This window comes from Phacochoerus africanus, chromosome 2, assembly GCF_016906955.1.
Source record: "Phacochoerus africanus isolate WHEZ1 chromosome 2, ROS_Pafr_v1, whole genome shotgun sequence".
In the NCBI taxonomy this organism is placed as follows: domain Eukaryota; kingdom Metazoa; phylum Chordata; class Mammalia; order Artiodactyla; family Suidae; genus Phacochoerus; species Phacochoerus africanus.
Window position 1 is genome coordinate 184,516,828 of NC_062545.1, and position 23,891 is coordinate 184,540,718.

At 34.9% G+C, this 23,891-nt stretch overlaps 1 protein-coding gene across 1 annotated transcript in view; it reads right to left on the minus strand.

The window, feature by feature from the left end:
• Positions 1 to 3,730: 3,730 nt before the first annotated feature.
• Positions 3,731 to 23,891, minus strand: part of ERO1A (endoplasmic reticulum oxidoreductase 1 alpha) — a 51,382-nt gene continuing 31,221 nt past the window's right edge. The window contains exons 7-16 of the mRNA XM_047767343.1: positions 19,241 to 19,361; positions 17,615 to 17,665; positions 14,570 to 14,577; positions 12,763 to 12,789; positions 12,552 to 12,644; positions 11,512 to 11,758; positions 10,952 to 11,021; positions 6,961 to 7,047; positions 6,743 to 6,876; positions 3,731 to 5,190 (exon numbers count right to left, since the gene is read on the minus strand). Coding sequence (XP_047623299.1) covers positions 5,130 to 5,190; positions 6,743 to 6,876; positions 6,961 to 7,047; positions 10,952 to 11,021; positions 11,512 to 11,758; positions 12,552 to 12,644; positions 12,763 to 12,789; positions 14,570 to 14,577; positions 17,615 to 17,665; positions 19,241 to 19,361 — 899 coding nt within the window. The 3' untranslated portion in view covers positions 3,731 to 5,129. The remainder of the gene's footprint in view (positions 5,191 to 6,742; positions 6,877 to 6,960; positions 7,048 to 10,951; positions 11,022 to 11,511; positions 11,759 to 12,551; positions 12,645 to 12,762; positions 12,790 to 14,569; positions 14,578 to 17,614; positions 17,666 to 19,240; positions 19,362 to 23,891) is intronic.

A 23,891-nucleotide genomic window follows, 5' to 3' on the forward strand; every position in this document is an offset into this window, starting at 1 on the left:
CACTCATAATAGCTGGTAGTCGTTTTATGAAAGATGTAATTTATAGCTAAAGTGGCTTTTTTATGCATAGCTGCCTTTTTTATTGTTTCACAATGTTTCTCAGCTATATAATCAGTTTCAAACTGGTTGTAAAAGTATAGCTGCAGCCAATGAATGTATTTATTTGTTGTTTCACTAAATTGTAACAAAACACTACTGTTAAAAATAAAAGTCTTTGTGCTTTTATTTGCAGGTCTGGTTTTCTTAATCTCTCTTAATGGACTACACAGATTGAGTTTCTGTCATGTAAAGATAAGAAGCCTAGTGCTACCATAGAAAAGAGAAAAATATCTGGAGTTACAAATGATAGTTTGCTTACAATTACAAATCTTCCTTGGCTTAAGTTAAAACGTTATCTAGTACACCTAGCCTACCATACATCATTCCTTAGCCTAGTCTACCTTAAACATGCTCAGAACACTTAAACTACAGTTGGGAAAGGAGTTCCCATTATGGCTCAGAGGTTATGAACCTGACTAGTATCCATGAGGACGTGGGTTCAATCCCTGGCCTTGATCAGTGGGTTAAAGATCCAGCATTGCTGTGGTATAGGTCACAGACACGGCTCAGATCCCACGTTGCTGTGGCTGTGGCCTAGGCTGGCAGCTATAGCTCCGATTTTGACCCCTAGCCTAGGAACTTCCATGTGCCATGGGTGCAGCCCTAAAAACAACAACAAAAACTACAGCTGGGCAATACCATCTAATACAAAGCCTATTTTATAATCAAGTGGTGAATATCATGTAATTTACTGAATGCTGTACTGATAATTGAAAAACGAAATGGTCATATGGGTACAGAATGGTTGTGTGGGGATTGTTTACCCTTGTGATCACCTGGCTGACTGTGAGGTGCAGAGCTGCCCAAATCATGAGAAGATTGTACTGAGTATCATTAGCCCAGGGGGGGAAAAATAAATAAATTCAAAAGTGGAAGTGCAGTTTCTACTGAATGTATATCGTTTTTTTCAGTGTTGTAAAGTTGAAAATCCTAAATTTGAATTATCATAAGTGGAAAACTGTAAGTGCTTGACATCTAGATGTCCCTTCCTATTATACACTAATTTGTTATGAATGCCATCTACTTTAATGGGTACAAGTCAGATTCGTTAACCGCTGAGCCATGAAGGGAACTCCTGAAATGCCATACACTTTAAAAGACCAGAATAGGGAGTTCCCATTGTAGCTCAGTGGACATGAACCCAACTAGGACCCATGAGCATGCAGGTTCAACCCCTGGCCTTGCTCAGTGGTTTAAGGATCCGTCGTTGCTGTGAGCTGTGGTGTAGGTTACAGACAACGTGGCTCAGATCTGGCATTGCTATGGCTGTGGTGTAGGCTGGCAGCAACACCTCCGATTTCACCCTAGCCTGGGAACTTTCATATACCACAGGTACGGCCCTAAAAAGACAAAAAACATTAAAAACCTTTTTAAAAATGCCAGTACTTTTTTAAATAGTACATGTTTATTCAAACATTAAGCTAAGAAAAATCCTTGTATGAAATAACTTATAATACCTCTCTCCATCCCCTTAGAATCTTAAACAGGAATAAATTTAGGCCAGAGTTCTGGGCAAGTATTCTTTGAATTCAAGAAATTTTTCAATGATGTTGCCTTTTCCCCCAAAGAAGAGATCTACATAATAGACCCCTTTGACAACCCGCCAAAACCACACCGAATTTTGAATACAATTTCAGAAATTTTATTGAGCCCCTAAAATCCACAAATCTTTGGGAGTCTATTGACTCTTACTGGAAAGAATATCTGAAGTGAAGGTACAACTGCAAATATAACAAAGTTGCCACTTTAAAAGCAATTTATCCAACAAGTATTTATTAAATGCTCATATGCCAAAAACTATGCTATGGAGACACAAAAATGGATAAAGTTCCTTTTCCTGCCCTTAAGGAGCTCACATTCTAGTAAAGGAGACTTTAAAAAACACAAACAATACAGTACAATAAGTGACACAATAGAGGTAGGTTGTAATTACAGTGGTGACACAAAAGAAGTTAGATGATCCTCCAGGGATGAAGCAAGGGAGATACCACAGAGGTGGTGCTTTATGCTGGGCCTGCAGGGATACACAGAAATTTTTCAGGTGGGCAGGGATGGCCAGGGCACTTGATAGAAAGAGAACAGCAGGCACCATAACGTGAAGGCCTGAATATGGTGCATCTGAAGAACTGTAAGTCTATTATAGCAGAATATTGGGTAGGGGGAGCAGGGAGACACACCAGAGAACCATGGACACCAAGCAAATGAGTTTGGCTTTCTCCTGAAGGTTCCTAAAGTCACTCAAGTGTGTTAAGCAGGGAATAAATAACATTGACTGCTTCTAGAAAGCCATTTTGATAGCACTGTGGAGCAAAAAAGAGGAGACAAGCTGGCTGTAAAGAGAATGGTTAGTACTTTAGGGAACAGCAATGGATATGGAAAGCAGTGATATATCAGATGTAAAGAAATAAAATCCACAGAGTTTAGACATTGGTGGATAGGGGAGAAATCGAGGAGAGGAGTAAGCCTAGAGAATTTAGATGATGGCTCTGAAATTAACCAAAGGAACATAGGCATAAGAATGGGTTTGCAGGAGAACGATTTTTTTAGACACACACAGGTGTCTGCGGGACAAACTAGTGAAGACAGGTAGAAAGCAGATGGACTGAGAAGCCTGGTCTAAAGATGAGAATTCAGAAATCACTGCATTGGAGTGAGAAGTGGTGATGAAGAGAGCAAGAATGAAAGCCTGAAGAATAAAAGAGTCAGTGAAAAGAGGTACCCAGGAGTGAGAGAAAGGAACCCAGGGGAAAAAAATATTTTTAAAGAAAGGGTTGTCAACATTGTCAAATGCAGAAAAAAGCTCAAGTAAGGAGTGGCTTGTGAATGGAACTGTGGATTTAGAATTGGGATTTTAGACTTCAAAGGACAAAACTATTAAGAACTACAGAGCCACATCCCAAATTTCAGTCAAGGAGCAAGTAGGGGTGACAAAATGAAGATAGGGATATTCTTTGAAAAAGACTGGTTAATAAAAAAGAGGGTGAGGAGTTACCATCATGGTTCAGCAGGTTAAGAACACAACATAGTGTCTGTGAGGATGTGGATTCGATCCCTGGTCTCAGTGGGTTAAGGATCCAACATTATCATAAGCTGCAGTGCAGATTGCAGATGTGGCTCGGATCTGGTGTTGCTGTGGCTGTGGTGTAGGCCTGCAGCTGCAGCTCCAATTCAGTCTCTAGCCTAGGAATTTTCCTGTGCCACAGGTGTGGACACAAAAAGAAAAAAGGGAAAAAAAAAAAAAAAAAAGGTGGGGCATAAGATGAGAGTTAAAAAGGTTTACAGGCAAAATTACCATTTAAACCCATCTACTGTATTTTCAGAGTACTACAAATGTCCTTAAACTTTTATATATGGTGCTCACTTCATAACCTTTGAATATCCAAAAATATTGACTTAACGTAGCTTCATGTTTTTCTTTTCCTGCCCTGTTCAAATGAGAGGGGAAAGGGAAACAGGATATATATTTGTTAAACTTAGTCCTGTAATTAAAGTATACTGCATACATTTTCATACATTCATTCAACAAAATTTTTTTGGACACCTACTATATGCTTGACACTGTACCAAGACTTAGGGACACAGAGAAGAAAAAGTATACAGTAGTGTAAAGTGGCATTTCTAAGCCATTACATAAATAAATCCTGCTTTATTAATAATTTTATATCTCAATTTTATATGGTAAACCTGCCAAGACATACAGAGGACCCATGATTTTGAGGTATGTAGTTTTTTTTCCCTACAATTACCATGAGATATAAATTCCTAAATCCCTTCAAATATTTTTATCATTTCAGATCTTACCCTAGAGAAAACCTCTGAAAATTACAGTTTTGTTTTTTGGAGAAAAAGGAAATAAACATCATGTACAAATAACAAAAATTTTATGCCCCATGACTATACAGATCAAGCAATAAAAGGGTTATAAAACTCAAAAAGAACTTTAGATTGGAACTCAAAGGAGTTCCTTACTCTAAGGCTTATATAGTTCCAGGTTTTTTTTTTCTGAAAAAAAATTATTTTTAAAAAGTATTCAGTACGACACACTGAAGTGCTTAGGGTTCAAGGGCATGATGCCTGTAACTTACTTTCAAATGATTCAGGAAAAAAATAGTGTATGTGTGTATATACAGAGAGAGCATGAGAAATAAAGCAAACATGAACAATAAGTGAATCTGGTAAAAGAGTTCTTTGTACTATGCTGGAAACATTTCTGTAAATTTGAAATTATATAAAAATAAAAATTCCTCCCAAATTTTATTCAGAATAGGGAAAGTATTGAGAATAAATATATAAATCTATTCAATTTTTCACACTGTTTAGAAATCCTTCTACACACCAAAATAAGCCCATTCACAATAGCAATATAATTCTAAAGCTGATTTGTTTCATACCAATGTATTACAGGATTACCAGATGAAAAACAGGACTCCCAGTTAAATTTGAATTTTAAACAAGGAATAATTTTTTTGGTGTAAGTTAGTCCTAAATATTGCATGCAACATACATACCCCAACTATTTCTTATTAATCTGAAATTCAAATTTAACTTGGCATTCTGTATTTTTATTTACTAAATCTTGTAACCCTAAATATATTGAAATTTTTTAGGCTGTTAATAATGGGTCATTCATGAGCCTCTTTACCAATTTCCTATTAAATGCTTGTCACATTGGCCATAGTTTTATTTATATTACACCTTCTTACACAAAATTCTAGTTTGAGAGACTTAAAACATCATTTAGTTAGGTTCACCGTACATGAATTTGATAATCCTGATTTTACTTAATATTAAACTTTAAAATTTGAACCACATTAAAGTATTACTTTTACTCACAATAATATTATACACAGACTTAACATAATTAAAAAATTTTGTTCACTTAAAACAATATAATTAATATAATTCCCTTTTACAAAAGCAGCTTTATATAAAATGTTTGGCTTAAGACTGTCATTGCTATTTTGCCTTTGAATGAAATCCATTCTTTGGCTTCCACTGTCCAGAAACAGGCACATTTCAACTTGTTTTCTTTAATGAATATTTTGTAACAAGTTCCTGAAGTTTTCTAATTCTTTCACACTTGTAGAAATTCTGTAACCAAAAAAAAATTTCACTCAGAAACTATTTTAGATAACTTTTTAAGTTATTCACTTTGCATTTTTAGAACTCACAAAAAATTTTAAGTAATTAATTTCAGCAAATTTAAAAGAACCTAAACCATCTAATCTATTTTGATGTAGTTTAGTTCTTAATTTGACAGGTTAAAACTAAGATAATGCCCAGAAATTAGTTATTTTAAGTATCAGTACTCAAGTTTCAAAATGCAAAATTATAAAGTACATAAGTATTAAAATACTTAGATATTTTGAGCATTTGTAAGTATATTCATGTGCTTAATATTTAAATACATAGGTATAAAGTAAATAAGCATTAGAATATGTATTTTAAATATGCATATGTATATAAACATTTAAACTAATTAAAATGCCATATTTAGTAAATATACAAAGAATCAAAGTCTTTGGACTATAAAAAGTAAGGAGAGTAAATGTGTGACCAAACTGTTTTTACTAACTTTTATAAAAAGTAAAGTTTGTTATTTTAAGCGTACTTTTTTTAGCTTTGCTCTTACTATGAAAAAAATGGCAGAATAATTAAATGTAACTGTCAAACTTCTGTGTATTAGAGAATAATTCTGTATTAGAGAATATCTTGAACGTCAGTTATTTCAAACTCAAAATATTAAATCAGGAGTTTCCATTATGGCTTAACAGATTACAACCTGACTTGTATCCAGGAGGATGTGAGTTCAATCCCTGGCCTCACTCAGTGGGGTTAAGGATCCAGCATTGCCATGAGCATAGATATAAGTCACAGACATGGCTCAGATCCCAAGTTGCTATGGCTGTGGCATAGGCCGGCAGCCACAGCTCTGATTTGATCCCTAGCCTAGGAACTCCCATATGCCACAGGTGTAGCCCTAAAAAGAAAAAAAAAAAATTTAATTGTTATTTTTTATAAGTGAAATGTAGTTCTTAGAAAATGCTAGTTTTTATAAATCTCTTCATTCTTTATATATATGACAAGCCAGAAGGAAATGTGTCTATACTTAAAATTTGTAATATATGTTCCTTATTTCAAGCTTATTTCTAATCATTTTGATGAAAAAAAATATTTTTTATTTTTTTACTTTTCAGGGCCACACCCTTGCCATATGGAAGTTCCCAGGCTAGGGGTCCAACTGGAGCTGGAGCTGCCAGCCTACTACAACAGGAAGTCCGAAAAATATTTTTAAAAAAACTATCAACCTTTTTACACAATGGTGAATTCACAAAGAAATTTCATATGTACACATGTATTACACGACATGTTTCCAGGACCTTCAAAAAAACATTTGGGCAGCACACACAAAAAAACTACTCTTAAGTAATAAGAAAAAATATACACACGCAGTAAGATAAATATTGAAGTCTACTCAGTGAATTAATCCTGATAATAAAAAAGTCAATAGATGAAAATAAAGAATATTAACTACTAAAAAAATTAAAATTAAAAAAGATTAACTACCGATAGTGTGTATCAACATAGTTAAGGTTTCATAAGATCACAGAATTCTGTAGAAACAATTTTGGTACAAACTAACCTTCCAAATGCATTAAATAATGATACTATTTCTTGTCTTGTTAGATGGAATTCATAACTGGGCCCACTTTCTGGCATGTTTGCTATCAGTTTCTCAGAAAACAAGATCTTCAGGGCAGTGCCCAATCCTTGAGTCTATAATAGAAGTAAGAAAAAAAGAAATATCAGAACATTCTTTGTGCAAAGAATGAAAAAAAGAATTGAGCTAAATTTGCTCACCTGAAGCTTTCCCCATAGTCGACATTTTAAACAACCAACACAATCCATGATTCTTGAAATATTTCTAAAATGCAGTCGAAAGTCCTCCTAAAAATAATTTAAAATTTGATTAAGATGTAATACATTGCCAAATACTGAGTATTTCTGAGTGCCTTCTCACACTGTGCAAGGTGGTGTGGTTACCAAAGAGGAGGAGAAAACGGACCTAAGTGTCCACTGAACACCTCCTACATACACAATTTCATTTCATCACCACAAATCCAAAGGAGCTATTATTATAGGCTACACGTCATGAATTTTTAAAAAACAAGTTTCAGAGAGATTAGAACTTGCCTAAACTCTAATATCTAGGAAAGAGCAAACCTGGACCCCAGGGCTGCCTGACTCTAAAACTAACTACCTGTAAATATGTATAAAGGTAGCTTAGTTGAAATGTTCTGTTGTATCTGACTATTAACCATATGTCACTATGGGTGGGGAATTATAGGACATCATTTGCCAAAAAAGGAAGGAAAAAAGGAACAAATGAGAGAGGGAGGGAGGAATAAAAATCTTTGGTTTCATAATAGCTAAATTAAGCCCTTTTTTCTGGTATTAAGTAAAATAACCAAATTTTTTTATTATCATTATCATTACTGTCATCATATAAACTATAAAATAGAATGAAATCTATGTACCCTCCACCAAGTTTCAAGAGAAACCATTACAATTGAAGGCCCCTATGTAACCCTTCAAAGGCCCATATCCCACTTTCTGTAACTATTCTGAACTTGGTATTTACCATTCCCTTTTTACCTTTATACTTTGAATACATAACGTATATATCCATGAACACTAGGGTATTATATTGTTTATAAAAAGGCAACATACAACAAGCTCATCCAAAAGAAGCATATGTTCTTTTTTTTTTAATTTTTTTTTTTTGCCTTTTCTAGGGCCGCACGCATGGCATGTGGAGGTTCCCAGGCTAGGGGTCCAATCAGAGCCTATGCCACAGCTCACAGCGAGGTGGGATCCAAGCCTCGTCTGCAACCTATACCACAGCTCACGGCAACGCCGGATCCTTAACCCACTGAGTGAGGCCAGGGATCGAACCCGCAACCTCATGGCTCCTGGTCGGATTCGTTAACCACTGAGCCACCATGGGAACTCCTTTTTTTTTGTTTTGTTTTAATTATTTAATTTTTTTTTTTTTTTAGAAGCATATGTTCTTAAGAAATAAGGAAGAGAGAAGGGAAGGCAAGAACACAGCCTTCTTTTACTCCAGGGGAATGATTAACTGATTCTCCAAGTGACTCCCTCTTTGGGATTTACAGTGGAATCCCAAGCTCACTGGTATTTGAAACAGGAACTTTGACATACCTTTCAGATGGAATATCCACTATACCAAATGGCCTATACTTTGGGAAGCATATGTTTCTCTCTCTCTTTTTTTTTAACATGATAAACACACAGGGCTCAATTAGAGGAGAACAAGACCATAGATGTAAAAATGGGAATAAATCAGCAAAGATTGAAAGCCATTCTTCAAAGTAAACCTCAATTCGCTCTAGGGACAGTCTTTCCCCAGATGCTTCATTTAGCCTGAGATTTTGAAACAGCTGTAACATGTATAAGATTTCTAATAGGATCCCAGATCTTATACCTTTATTAATTTAATACGAAGCCCAGATTATTAATATTAAATGTAACCATATGTTAACACTATTCTACATCTTGTGTTTCTGTATCTTTTGGACTGATTTCATTAAGAGGTAATTCTAATTTTAAAACTGACTTGTTAAAAGTATTAACCCAGGAATATTATTCTACGTAGATTTTGTTGCTTTGATTTGAGGTTTCCTTTAAACTTGTGTTTCAATCTTGAATTAAAGAAAACTCACTTTTGAGAATAGTAACAGAGCACTAAAATTATTCTAAAGTGGGTGTTCCCCTTGTATGATGTGCTGACCTGTGGAGGATTTAATAGTTAGAAGAGCCTACAAAATCCCTATGTAGAGAAGAACTGTATATAGACAGAATAAACAGGTCACATGTATACACTATAAAATTCCAAATGAAGATAAATTTTATGATCAATAGAACATAACTTTTACTTTAATACTTGAATGTAGCAGCTCTTGAGTAATTCTTGGTATGGCATATAGAGAATAAGCATGGTTGCTTACAATAGCCAAAATAATACTGCAAAATTAAAACCAAACACAAATTCTTAAATGAAAGTAATATGCTAAAACCAAATTAATATGCTAAGAAGTTACTAGCCCAAAACAGGAGAAAATCCTTCTGATTTCCACAAATAACAATCAATATCCAATCATCTGCATATAGTCAAAAGTTAACTCATACTAGAAAAATGTATGATCCTTAAAAAAAAACCAGAACCTAAATAATCTACAAATTCTCCTTGTTAATGTACACAGTTTTGGGGTCAATACTTCAAATTTCAATCAGTGGGTACAATGATCAAACATTCTGTGGTTAAACAATGTGTTCTCTATTCAATAAAGTCAAGTGACCAGAAAACAATCTCACCCAATTCTGAAATGTTTTTTAAAAGCTCTCAAGTAAGATCCTACTCTATGAATTAAACACTAAACAATTCTCTTTCACGCACAAGTCCTTTATTTCTAACTATATATTGATGAGTATAAAGGAGACAAGATAAGATTTTTAAGTGAGGTTATGGACTGTATAAATCTATGATGTTCACCATAAATTAGTATCTTTTTAAAAACTAAGTTTCTGATATTAACAAGTTTTCTTGGGTTTTACTCCTTTTTTGTAAAAGGACTCAAAAATTTTTCTGTTAAATTTCACAGGATATCAAAGCTGAATGTTTCAGAGTTTTGATGAAATTAAAAATTTCTAATCTGCACAATGTAAAAAGAGTAGATGCCAAAACACTCTCCAATAAACCAGCAAGTGTACTGGAAATAAGAAATACATCAAAAAATGAAGGGAAAAACGTCCTATTACAGCACCTTCCCCCTCATTTCCAAGTTACTGGAAGCTTATTTGGGGGGTTACATAAGCACTAAGGTATATATTTTTAGCAAAAATGCTTTAAGTAGGAGGTAGATGGAAGGTAAAAAATAGTTATTATTTAACAGCAAAAAAAAAAAAAAAAAAAACTAAGTGCCAGCTACAAACATAAGGTTCTTTCGTTGTAGAAACAAAGACCTGGAAACAAAGGAAGACTGTTGTAAATATTCTGATCAAACTGGATCAATCCCAGTCCTACCGAGGGCTACCTGCTTTATTTACCTATAGCTCTGTAACTGAGAATAGCAATATGATTTTACTTGTCCCCAGATAGACCAGAAATCCCTTGAGGATAGGAGCCATCTCTCCCTTTAATGACAAAAATCATGCTCTGTACATAATGAGCATTCAATAAATCTTCCCAGTGAGACTTTATATTTGGTATCTTAAGGCAAATATGTACAAAGATGCTCTTGCCTGGGTCATATCTCTGTTAAGACGCAAAGCAAAGACCAGAGCCCATTCTGTGGGACCTCAGGTCTTCTGTTCTTCCCATGACTATAGGCTGGCATTCCTAAATACCTGTAATCCCCAGTGAGTGAGATGAATGACAGAACAACACTGTGCCCTCTCTCCCTAGAGAGCATCCTTTAATTTAACCAAAACTATTTTCAGAATTTTCTCCAGCAAAAGACAAATTCTGCCCTTTGTGCTCCAGATCCCTTTCCTCTCATTCATAAGCTCTGTTTACTACATGAAAGCATCAATGTGAAAGCTGTCTATAAAGTGTATAGTGACACATATTTCCTTTGTTGTTTTGAAAATCCTAAGTTGGACCTGCCTTTGGACTTCCTTTTTTTGAAGAAAAGAAGGATTATGACTCTGATTTTTCTTATAATTTCAGGATATATACCAAGATTTACTGTTAAGAATAAAAGTATGGGCTTACAGTTGTACCTGCATATGAGTTTGTATTTTAAAAAAATTTAAAGTACAAAATAATTACCTTTAGTTTGTTCGCTTCTTTTTTATCTCCAGCAAAAAATGAATTCTCATCAAAATGCAAAGGAAATGATCTGCATTAAATAAAACATAATTAAAACACATTCTCTGCATAAAACAATATTCATTTTCATGTATTATAATATATTAAAAGTCCTGCTGATACAACATTTTGCTAGTGAATGGTGAAAAATATAATTAAAAAAGCATAAAATATATAGTAGAGTCAAAATTCTGCTGCCCCAAAACAAATTCTTATTCTCAAATATAAAAGCTAACTATATAATATAGTAGAAGTTTGGCACCAAACCCAACCTGTTCAACTAAATATGAAAAAAAATGCATGGCTCTTAGAACTAAAAAATATGTGCCTCTTAGTGCATAGGTCAAAACAAAAGCAAAACAAAAACTCAATTCTAAAAGACCCATGAGCAAAATTAGCTTCTAATTATTTTTTAGGTAGTTTTCCTTCTCTAATTTGAATACTTAAGAATTTAATTTTGGATATCACTTGTCACACTTCTATTAATGTATAAGTTGTATAGGTTGTAATGTATAATTTACTTGATTTCATGAAGTATTTCCAGAAGTAACATTTTGTTCTCTGCATCCTGAACTTTATTTCCAGTGAAGAGCTGAAAATCTGGGCGCTCGAAGAATGGTACCACTTTAGATAAAGCCCTTAATTCTATTAAATAGAGAAAATACAAGTTCTTAAGCCTTCTTGGACCTTCTCCTTCAGTCAAAATTCCATCAAATCGCTGCTGAAATTCTGTAATGTTGTGTCCCCATTTTTTTTCCAACCAGGTATCTGAGAAGAAAGAAGAATGAAATTTTCAAAACGAAATTTATAATTAAGTAAGTTTCATTTTATTTGTATTAGGGTATTTATGCCTGCAGAAGTTAATTTCATTTTATATTTTAAAACATATAATCAATACAGCCATGAAAACCAATTTTCATAACTTAGCCTTTAATAGTTCTATATTAATACTTTATCTTCTAGAACCCATCCTGAAAAGGAAAATAAGCCCAATATGTACTAAGAAACCAAGACTAATCAAATCAAATTTCTAAATATAAACATACTCATAAAACCAAAATACAAAATTGAAAAATGACTATCTGAAATGACCAATGAGTCATTCTAGAAGAAAACATTACTGATGAAAATCCAACACGGTCCCATTTTTCAACAGCATTCTTGAAGCATAAAGAGCCGCATAAAAATACTTTTACCCAGTAACTCCAGATCTGAACCTGGTACACAAATATAAGGCTCCTGATAAAAAGTAATATCTAACAGAAAACAAACTGTTCTGGTCGGAGCTATTCTATACCCACGATAAAACAAAACATTTCCAAAGTGATGTGTGATTTTTGAGCAGCTTCTTACAAAAAGGTGAAGGGAGCTAAGATCATGCTGAACTTTTCCTGACAATGTCCACAGTTCCCACATTCCCGACTGCTACTACTTAAAAGTAAGTTTTTATTGCCCAATATTCAATAGGGTCAATCTTTTCCCACCCAGGTAAACACCACAGAAACTTTAAGAATATCTGAAAGTAAGTGTTGTGAAGCAGATAAAAGTGAACGTCACATACCTTGTAGAAGATACCGTGCACTCAAATGCACATTAATGCTTGCATGGAGGCCAGATATAAGTCTATAGAATGCTCTCTTTTCTACACAGAGACCTGCAAAAAGTAATTTGGAACAGAAATTTCATAGGTGAAACTTGTAAAATATAAAGTTAATTATGTCTTTAAACATGGAAAAAAAGTTATACAAGTGTATTTAAAAGTTTCCAATTACCTTCTAGCCAACTGTAAAAGGTATTCTCTGAAATGCAAAGAAAAACAAGTTACAAGATTGTAAAAATACCAAAATGTTCTTCCAAAGTTTTAAAATATTCTGGCAAATTTGTGCCTAACAGTAATTGAAAGGTCCAAATTTTGTTTTCAGTTTCTCCAAAGGAAAGAGAGAGGTTCTTAGTATGGATTCACCTAAATTCCACTCTGCTGCTCAGTCTTTAGAAGGCTTTAGTATTGCCTTAGGTGGCCCCAGCCTCATAACTTTCTGGGTAAGGTGTTTTATGAGAGGTCAAAACACAGAATTTAAATAGTAAATCAATACATGGAAAAATACTTAGCCTTATTAACGATTCATGCTATAAAGATTAAGAACTTATTACATACTTTTTAAAAATTAGAGCAGTTAAATAAAAATTATTAAATAGTATTAGAGGTATATTATGTGTTGCAGCTCACAGTATTACATCCCATTCAGTATTTCAAAAAAGCAATTCAAGGAAATGTTACAAAAAACAAATAGCACTTATATACTATAACCTAGTAAGATCATTGTTCATATACTTAGACCTGATAATTTTGCTTTTAGAATTATGCTCTAAAGAACTCAAAATGAGGATGGAGGGTATTTTGTAGAAAGATGATTATGTTATATATAATTTTAGAGACCTGAAATAATCAAAATGTACAATGCCTAACATGATAGAATACTATGCTATATAGTAGTTAAAGTAGAGTAATTTAAAACTATTAAAATGACAAGAATGTGAAATATAACAATCAATAAAAATGTTTATTTGAAATAATATATTAAAAAGCATAAGAAATAATAATTATAACATGTATACATTTACTAGAGATGGCAACCAGTATACTATACAGTTCTTTTTACCAAAGTTGTTTATAATAACATTAATAATAAACCAAACAAGTATAAAAATAATGGAAAGAATGACAAAGGGAATAAGCAATAAATTTATATATTTATAAACTACATAAAACTTAAAAACATCTTTGTGTCAGAAAACTTTACAAACAAGAGCAAAATGCAAACAACAAACGGGGCAAGATGTACATTGCAAGTACAACAAAGGGATAATATCCTAAATGTATAAAAAGCGTATGAAGCAAATAAAAATACTAAAGTGCCCATTAAAAATGGGCAAATAATATGAATAGACTTTTTTTTTTTGTAAATCTGAAATTTTTTTTTTTTTTTTAGTATTACAATTAACTGAAAGAGCTGGCAATGATACCCACAACCAGGAGTCACCACAAGCCAGGTGATCAACACTCTGATTATGCCTAGAACCTTTGCATATGAGACTCAGCAGATCCTAGAGCCCAGCCAGTAAAGGAGAAGCCTTCCCTGTCAGAGGCAGGGGAAATGCCTTGTTTTTACATGCAGTGGGTGAAAGATACAGGTGAATTATCAGAGGCTGAGGCAGGCACAAAGAGTCCTTTTCCCCTGAACTTATGCTGTCACCTTCAGAGTTTTTGATTTAAAAAAAAAAAAAACCGGAGTTCCCGTCGTGGCGCAGTGGTTAACGAATCCGACTAGGAACCATGAGGTTGCGGGTTCGGTCCCTGCCCTTGCTCAGTGGGTTAATGATCCGATCCGGCGTTGCCGTGAGCTGTGGTGTAGGCTGCAGACGCGGCTCGGATCCCGCGTTGCTGTGGCTCTGGCTACAGCTCCGATTCAACCCCTAGCCTGGGAACCTCCATATGCCGTGGGAGCGGCCCAAGAAATAGCAACAACAACAACACAACAATAATAACAACAACAACAACAAAAAGACAAAAAAAAAAACCACTACTTCTTAGTCTCATGTGTGAAAAGAAAACACAAGTTTGCTCAACATCCGGATGTAGAAGCAAATTCCTATATGTAATGTATGATGAAGAAATTATACTTACCTTCACTTTCCCTGAAAAATAAAACAAAATGTTTATTATTACAAACTCTTTCCAATGCCCCTTTTAAAATGCTACACTTCCATAAAAATAAGACTTTTAATAGAGGTTGTTTTTAGTCCATCAATTTATCCACATAAATAAACCCTTGAGAGTGAGATGCTCATGAGTGCAACTCTCTCTGGTGGTAAAGGAATTACGCTTGATTTGACAAAATGGCATCATCTCCAAGAGCCTGGATAAAGAGCAGCTTCAGCTTGTACAAGATTTAATATGATCTGACAAGAAAGAAAAATCTAATCTATCATCTGAGTACTCTTGAATATCTTAAGGACTCATAGTTATTTGGCTGTCAGAGCCTGTTTCCTTATTTATTTAGCCTAAAGCTGTAACAGTTTCTGCCAAAGATTTGTGTTACTACTTTGAAACCCCCAGACTGACATTTAAAAATTTCACCTTATTCAGGAATATTTTAAAAGATTATTTGTAAGATTCAAATTATGCACAATTCAGCAATTTGTATGAAGCCGCTCATTAACTGCTGAAAAAACTGTCTTCATTTTACCACTTTTATTTAATGTCATCATTAACTATTAAAGTAACATATGCTCACTGCAAATATATGTTTAAAAAAAGAGGACAAAGACAAAATAAAAACCATCATTTGGGAGTTCCCACTGTAGCACAGTGGGTTAGGGACCTGGTGGCATGGTTCAATCCATAACCTGGCACAGTGGTTGGGGATCCAGTGTTGCTGCAGCTGTAGTGTAGGTCACAGCTACAGCTCAGATTCCATCCCTGGCCCAGAAACTTCCGAATGCCACAGGTGTGGCCAAAAGAAAAAAAGAAAAAAGTATATTATCCATAACCCCCTGCCCAAAATATTATTTTATATATTTTTTAAATTTTTTTTGTCTTTTTGCCTTTTCTAGGGCCGCTCCAGAGGCATATGGAAGTTCCCGGGCTAGGGGTCTAATCAGAGCTGTAGCTGCCAGCCTAAACCAGAGCCACAGCAACATGGGATCCGAGCCGCATCTGCGACCTACACCACATCTCACGGCAATGCCGGATCCTCAACCCACTGAGCAACACCAGGGATTGAACCCACAACCTCATGGTTCCTAGTCAGATTCGTTAACCACTGAGCCACGACGAGAACTCCTATTTTATATTATTTTTTACTTTTTTCCTTTTTCGGCTGCACTCATGGCATATGGAAGTTCCCAGGCCAGGGGATGAAACTGAGCAGCATCTGTGTAAGACCTATGCCATAGCTGCAGCTATAATGAATCCTTAACCTACTGTACTGGGCTAGGGATCAAACCCTTGCCCTCCACAAAGATAAGCTGGATCATTAACCCACTGCGCATCACATTGGGAGCTCCTTCCCAAAGATAAATACCATTTACATTATGGTAAGAGTCTTTTTTTCATGTATATATGATATTTAGATATTATGTTAATTATGTTTTTACAAAAATATATAATACATACTATCTGAAACTTGCTTCTTCTCCTAAATGTGCTATTGACCACTACTGATATAAAAGGATACAAAATTTCAGCAACATTTAGAATGGTTGTATTCTATTAAATGAATGTACCATAACTCATTAACCAGTTCCCTAATGATAAAGATTGAAACTGTTCCCATTTATCCTTAAAATAAGTGAAGCTGGTTAATTAATATAGATTGTAATATGAGTTCATAGTGAAGATCACCTCTTGCCTAGGAATTTGCATTTCATCTGATATTAAAGCAGTAGTTTCCACATGTGACTCCATATAAATCCAAAAACTTTCTTTACAGATGCTCTTTCATTACTAATCTAAGAATGACTAGTCAGTCACCATTTAGGGACTGATGCAATCTCATTGCTTTCCAGGAGGAAATTTATGTTTATAAATTTATTGTTTATGAGATCAGCAGCTTTTCAAATAAATTTTAAAAATGAAAACCTTCCACACTTGCTAAAAGTTTACCAAAGAGTTCATCTGTGAGCACACATTCAGAGAACAGGGATATACATTTCCTAAGGAAAAAGCCTGAAATCATACACCTGAAATGATTCATTCAACAAACTGTTCTGCCTGTTACGGACTGGGCAGGGTATCTGAGTTTCAATTTTACGTCCCCTCTGTACCTATACCATGCCTAGCACATGTAAGTCAATGGTGGATAATCATGTATTTTCACTACTGTAGACAAGACCATTAAATAAGGAGGATGAGTTTCACTGATCATTTATCTAACAAACTATTCCATCTATCATGTTCCAGGCTCCATATTATAAGATGAAACCAATAAAATGCTGCCTATATGTCCAAAGTACTAGGGTAGATCAATAGGTATATACATAATAATAGAGTAATGCTAGAGAGCACAAAGGGCTGTAAGAGGAACAAAACAAGAGATTGCTTTATGAGGAGAGATTACTGCCAGTTAGGGGGACTGGGGAAATTTTGGGGAAAAAACAGCATTTGGGGAAAAGACTGCATTTAAACAGATCCTGAGTGTAAGCAGAAAATGGAAAATGCTAATGAGATATGAAGTCCCGTGAATTTGCAATCAGACTCCCAACAGATACAATAATTTCAAATTTTAGGAAAGATATGAAGCAGAAGTTTTTGAATATTCATTTAAGTAAAAGATGAGTAAAAATAGTAGAAAAACTAAACACACAGTCTGTAAAAATTTATAAAAGGATAAATATATAACTTAATTTTCATCCTATGATAGTCTAATACCATGAACTTCATTACAAAATATTTCTTACTGTAGCATAAATACTTTTGACACCAATTTCTCTGTAAGAATGAGGCATAACTTCTGTGAAAAAAGGAATATGTGATCTCAGATGCTCTTGCCAACCCTTATCTTGCCTTCTACTTCCTTATAACCAAAGTTCACTGGTTTATAAATAACAGTGCAAATAAATAACTCACCTTGACCAGAAGCCAAAGGATTTAAAGGCCTTTTAATTGTCTGTGGCCTAGAAACAAAAGAATTAAAGTGTAAAATATAAGTATGTTATCTATCATGTTATAATTATTTAGTATCATCAGTAAAGTGTAGGGATTGTTTCAATGTACTTTACATAAATTTTACAAATTTGCACAACTTGAGACATTTGGAGAACAGAACATGCAAGCTATATTTTAACATACTCAATTCAGTGCCTCATACATTGTTTATATATTATGGAGATGATGATATAACTAGCTAGGAAACAACTATAAAACTAACACAAAATCTAACAATTGCCTTTTTGAATTCTATTTTAGTTCACATTTTTTTTTAATTAAAGGAAAAAAAACCTTTAAAGTAAGTCAATAAAGTCTTACTTTCCTAAACCAAACATTCCTAATAACCAAACATTCCTAATAATAGTCAAGAGAATTTAAATGAAACACATGGCAGAAAAGAGTAAATAATGAAAACTCTCCACTTCCCAAACTGGATAAATTCTGCAGGTCAAAAAAAGAAATAGTCTTGAGTTCTTTTGTAACATAGTAGGTTAAAGATCCTGCATTGTCACTGCAGCAGCTTGGGTCGCTACTGTGGCAACAGGTTTTAGTCCCTGGCCCAGGAACTTCTGCATGCTACAGGCATAGCAAAAAAAAAATTGTTTGACATTTTACTGGTATAAGCATAATTGCTAAGCTCTTATGCTTGTATTTGACATAAAGAGTAAAATGTATTTTCACCATATTTGGGAATTCCAAAGATTTTCCCAGCATTATCCCCATCTCTGAGATAGCACAACACTTGTGTGCACAGACACACACATTCCTTCCAAAAACCAGTAAGTACATCGTTTGCAGCCTGGAGGCTTATAAGTAGAAAAACGTGAAGCATGTCTTGGTCTCCCATTGATCAAACTGACAGCTTCCATTGTACTGGGTATGAGTACAAAGTGGGCTCTTCCACTTACTAGATCTTAGACACTAGACAAATGACTTAACTTCTCCAAGTCTCAGTTTCTCCATGTATAAACAGTGATGACTACAATACAGGGTTACTGCAAGGACTAAAGGAGAAAAATGTAAGTAACATGCTTAGCACAATTCTTGGCACATAGTGACTGCTCAAGTGTTACCGATTATAATTATTCTCTGAAATTATTTTAATTTGGACTCAAAAGCCGGTAAAATAAACTACAGCCACACAAAGAGGAGTACAGAACACCAAAAAAGAGAATTAGGAGTTATATATCCTAATCTATTCCCTCCCACTAACTACAAGATCTGGGAAATGAAGTAAACCTCTCTGGTTCTAGGTTCTCATCTATAAAATGAGGTTCTATAATCCACTTAAGGAACATTTGTGAAAGGCCTACAATACTTCCATAAAATTCGAGTGCTTTTAAGTCTTTTAAAGAAGAAAGAAGTATTTGTTGAAACTTGTGTCCACATGTTTCCCCCCAGGGGGACTGGATTAATGAATAAGTACATTTCTATGTCCAAATACATCCTTTAATGAAGTAAATCATCATGATTTTGCTTAACTGTTCATAAAGAGAAATGAGCATGTCTTTTGGGAATTTCTAAATGAAGATGACACATACTTAAAACAGTTTTCTTCATAGATGACATTCCATATTTTCCAAGCATCTGGTCCCTTGTAACCCGTGTAGCGCTCAGGATTAAGGAGCAAATCTACATATTCCGCATCAGGAGACTGTATGTCTGTAAAACAAAATGTTTTATTCAATCTTTCTTTTCCTCAGTCACCTTAAAAAGCTAGCATGACAGACTATATTCTGTTGATTCTAAGGCACCACAAATGTAACAATGCATCTGAGATTTAAAAATAACTTTTCTGGAAAAAGATACAAAGTAAGAATAAACACAGCCACATTAAATTATACACTGGGTAGCAAAAAGCACCCTGCCTTTAGAAACAGTTAAAAAAAAAAAAAAAAAGGGGGGGGGAGTTCCCGTTGTGGCGCAGTGGTTAACAAATCCCACTAGGAACCATGAGATTGCGGGTTCGGTCCCTGCCCTTGCTCAGTGGGTTAACAATCCGGCGTTGCCGTGAGCTGTGGTGTAGGTTGCAGATGCGGCTCAGATCCCGTGTTGCTGTGGCTCTGGCGTAGGCCGGTGGCTACAGCTCCGATTCGACCCCTAGCCTTGGAACCTCCATATGCCGCGAGAGCGGCCCGAGAAATGGCAAAAAGACAAAAAAAAAAAAGGAATATGTGAATTTTTAGAAGTGAAGGAAAGTGGTAATTCAATTCATATAAGGCTATCTCAGCAAAGAATATACCATATATTTCCCATCACATTAACCACAAGCAGTTCATCAGTAACTAAGGTCAATGAAGATATATTAGAACCATTCAGTTTGTTACCAAATACCTCCTTCTTACCTCCTTCTTCCTCCATCTGGATCTACTACAGAGATGTCCCAAAATATGCAAAAAGTTGTAAGCAGGATGATATTTGTATCAGCATTATTTATAAAAAGGGAAAACCAGAAGCAACCTAAATGTCTTGGGAGAGCAGAGCATGGGCTCTGGAGTCAGAGTACCTGGGTTAGAATCCAGGCTCTACTGCTTATTCACTTCAGAACACTGGGCAAGTTATATGAATTTTTTATGCCTTGGTGCCCTCATTTATAAAATGGGGATAATACTCATAGTGTTACTGTGAGACTTAAAGAGTTTATATGTGGAGAGTGCATAGAACAATGTGAGTATAATAAATATTAACTAGTAGTATTGGTATTATGATGTATCTCAGTAGATCATTTTATAATCAACAAAACTACTAAGTACAAAGGCTATTTAATACAATGAAAAGATAAGCATTATAGAAAAATTAATTACAGATATATACGAAAAACATACCCAAATTGGTGGGATATTGGTTTCTCATACGACCTATAAATTTGTAAAACTTATTACAACTTCAAAATAAAAATATGACCCCTAGCCCTCCAGTAGCTTTGGGGAACTAGTTACTAACATGGAATACTTTATTCATCTGTAAAGCTTTAACAGTATGAACCAACAAAGAATGAGAAGTGGGTGAAAATGATCTCAAAGCAACTAAGGTAGATGACAAAATCTGAGCAGAAAGTTGCTTCTAAGAGCATCCATCAAGCTCTGTAGAGTACCTACTTGTTCAGAAAGATAAAACTAGGCTTAGTTATTTTTATCTCAATTCACAGTTCATTAGAGTCATAAATTAGGGGAAATTTTGCTTCCAGAAACAGCTCAGTGACAGCACCTAGAAATAACTGAGAGTCCAATGCAGAAGAAGCAATTAAAATAACTAGAAGAAGTAAAAATAAAGTCTTAAAAAGCAAATCTGCATGGTATCATCTAGTTCAAGAACAGATCTCTCCGTTCATCTCAATTAACACTATAGGTATTGCCTCAGTACAGCAAATTATAATAAATTCATAAAAAGTAACTCTGACTTTTAAAATATATAAATAATGCTCAATATCTATTACTTTTTTTTTGTCTTTTTGCCTTTTCTAGGGCCACTCCCTCAGCATATGGAGGTTCCCAGGGTAGGGATCCAATCAGAGCTGGAGCCACTGGCCTACACCACAGCCACAGCAACTTGGGATCCGAGTCACGTCTGCAACCTACACCACAGCCCATGGCAATGCCAGATCCCCAACACACTGAGCAAGGGCAGGGATCGAACCCACAACCTCATGGTTCCTAGTCTGATTTGCTAACCACTGCACCGTGATGGGAACTCCAAAATCTATTAAAGACAGGAAACCAACCACCAAGAAATGATTAAAAATTTAGTATCTTGCCTAGTTAGAGATTAACATTAGTTGACTCATAATTTTACTTATGACAAATACTTTATCTTTCCCCAACTTTATTTTTTAAAAAGTGTTACTACAACCATATTTTGCTCAAATTTCTAATTAGGATTTGGAAAATATCTTCTATCTTTTACCTACCATATACATCTATTATTTATTCCTTATAAAATTATCCTTTTTAAAAAATATTCACCCTCCTTTAGCAGAAGAAACAAATATAAATGGACAAGTTATTCACCCAAGATAGCTTAACTCTACCACATAAGAAGTGAATTACTGAGTCTCAGTCCTTGCTTTTCAAACATAAGCATGTAGCCTTAAAAAGATACTTTGATAACAGAAGTATTACCATTATATAAGCTGAATTTTATCTCACACAGCAATGCTTAAGCCAAAGAATCCCAGCAGAAGAGATGACAAAGTTAAGGATGGGAGAGCATTTTATCCCTTTCTTTTTTGACCTGAAGCTAGGTATTAAGTCCACAGCTCTTTACCCAACACCCCTGGGGCCAAATGTGTTTTAAAATTCAGAAATTTTCAGAGTTTAGAAAAGTAAAACAGTACAAGCAACATAGGTTGAATATTATTCCAGCAGGGACTAGGGCAGCAATCTTTAATCAAGCACATAAATATTTATGCAGTAAAACACGTGAATACTCACAATGAATGAATCTGTCCTAAACTGAAGAAGTAGAACATTCACTTCTCAGGGAGTTCCTGTTGTGGCGCAACGGAAACGAATCCAACTAGGAACCATGAGGTTGAGGGTCAATCCCTGGCCTTGTCAGTGGGTTAAGAATCCAGTGTTGCCATGAGCTATGGTGTGGGTCGCAGACACAGCTGGGATCTTGCATTGCTGTGGCTGTGGCATAGGCGGCCAGCTGTAGCTCTGATTCGACCCCTAGCCTGGGAACCCGCACATGCCACAGGTATGGCCCTAAAAAGCAAAAAATAAAATAAATGTTCACTTTTCAAAGTGTTCAGATATGGGAATTAGAAATAAAGGATTATAGATAATTATCTGCCAAAACATGATCATGGTTTTTACTAAGGAAAGCATATGTAACTTTTTTTTCCAAAATGAAACCACAAATTCAAAATAAGTACTTTCCCTTTTTCTTCCTCTTTTTTTGGGGGGGTGGAGGACAGTTTGCAGGATTCATCTTTTGCTTATAAATAAAATTATCTGTATGATTCTTTTCATTGATTTTTAAAAGATAATTAATCTGTTCCAAAAGAACCAAAGAAGGATACAAAAACTCAATTTGGTTTGATTTTGTTTAGCTAATTAAAAGCCTAACAATTAAACTTACCAAAAAAGGAGTTCCCATCGTGGCGCAGTGGTTAACGAATCCCACTAGGAACCATGAGGTTGCAGGTTCGGTCCCTGCCCTTGCTCAGTGGGTTGACGATCCGGCGTTGCCGTGAGCTGTGGTGTAGGTTGCAGATGCAGCTCGGATCCCGCGTTGCTGTGGCCCTGGCGTAGGCCAGTGGCTACAGCTCTGATTCGACCCCTAGCCTGGGAACCTCCAAATGCCGCGGGAGCGGCCCAAGAAATAGCAAAAAGACAAAAAAAAAAGAAAACTTACCAAAAAGGAGATACTAAAAAAAGCAAGACTAGAAGAATCTATAAATCTAGATTAATACATCCATAAATCAAATTGTTCTAATGGGTTCTAGAGGTTCTGTCAACTCTCTGGCTTAGTTTTAGATGTTACAGACATAACTTATGGTTCATAATTTTCCTTTCCAAAAACAATGCACACTATCATTAAGGAAAATATTTTAACAATCCAAGGCCAAAATAACAAAAGCAGGTTTTTGCAATCTCTACCTTTTAGCTAATTATGCAAAATACATGTATATATTACAAAGGTACACAGAACTGTAAAACTCAGGAGGTTAATTTTTTCCAGAAAATGAGCTTTCTCATTTTCTCCCTTAACTCCTGGCAACCTCAAATCTACTTTCTGTCTCTATCAACTTGCCTCTTCTAGACATTTCATATAAGTAGGGTCATATAGTATTTGTCCTTTTGTGTCTATCTTATTTCATTTAGCTTAATGTTTTCAAGGTTTATCCATACCATAGCATGTATCAGAACTTCATTTCTTTTTATCCATTGTATGTATACATCACACCATGTTTATACAAAGTGTTCCACCTGTTGATGGATACTGGGGTTGTTTCTACCTTTTGGCTATTGTAAATAATGCTGCTGTGAACAAGGGTGTACAAGTATCTGTTTCCTCGTCTTCAATCTTTTGAGGTATGCTTAGGAGCTAAACTGTAAAGTCATATGGTAATTCTGTGTTTAGATTCTGAGGAACTGCCAAACTGTTAGAAACTGAGATTTTTTTTTCATTATTATAAAAAATTTTTTTTCCCTAAGGCACAATTTTAAATAATATGCATAGCATTAA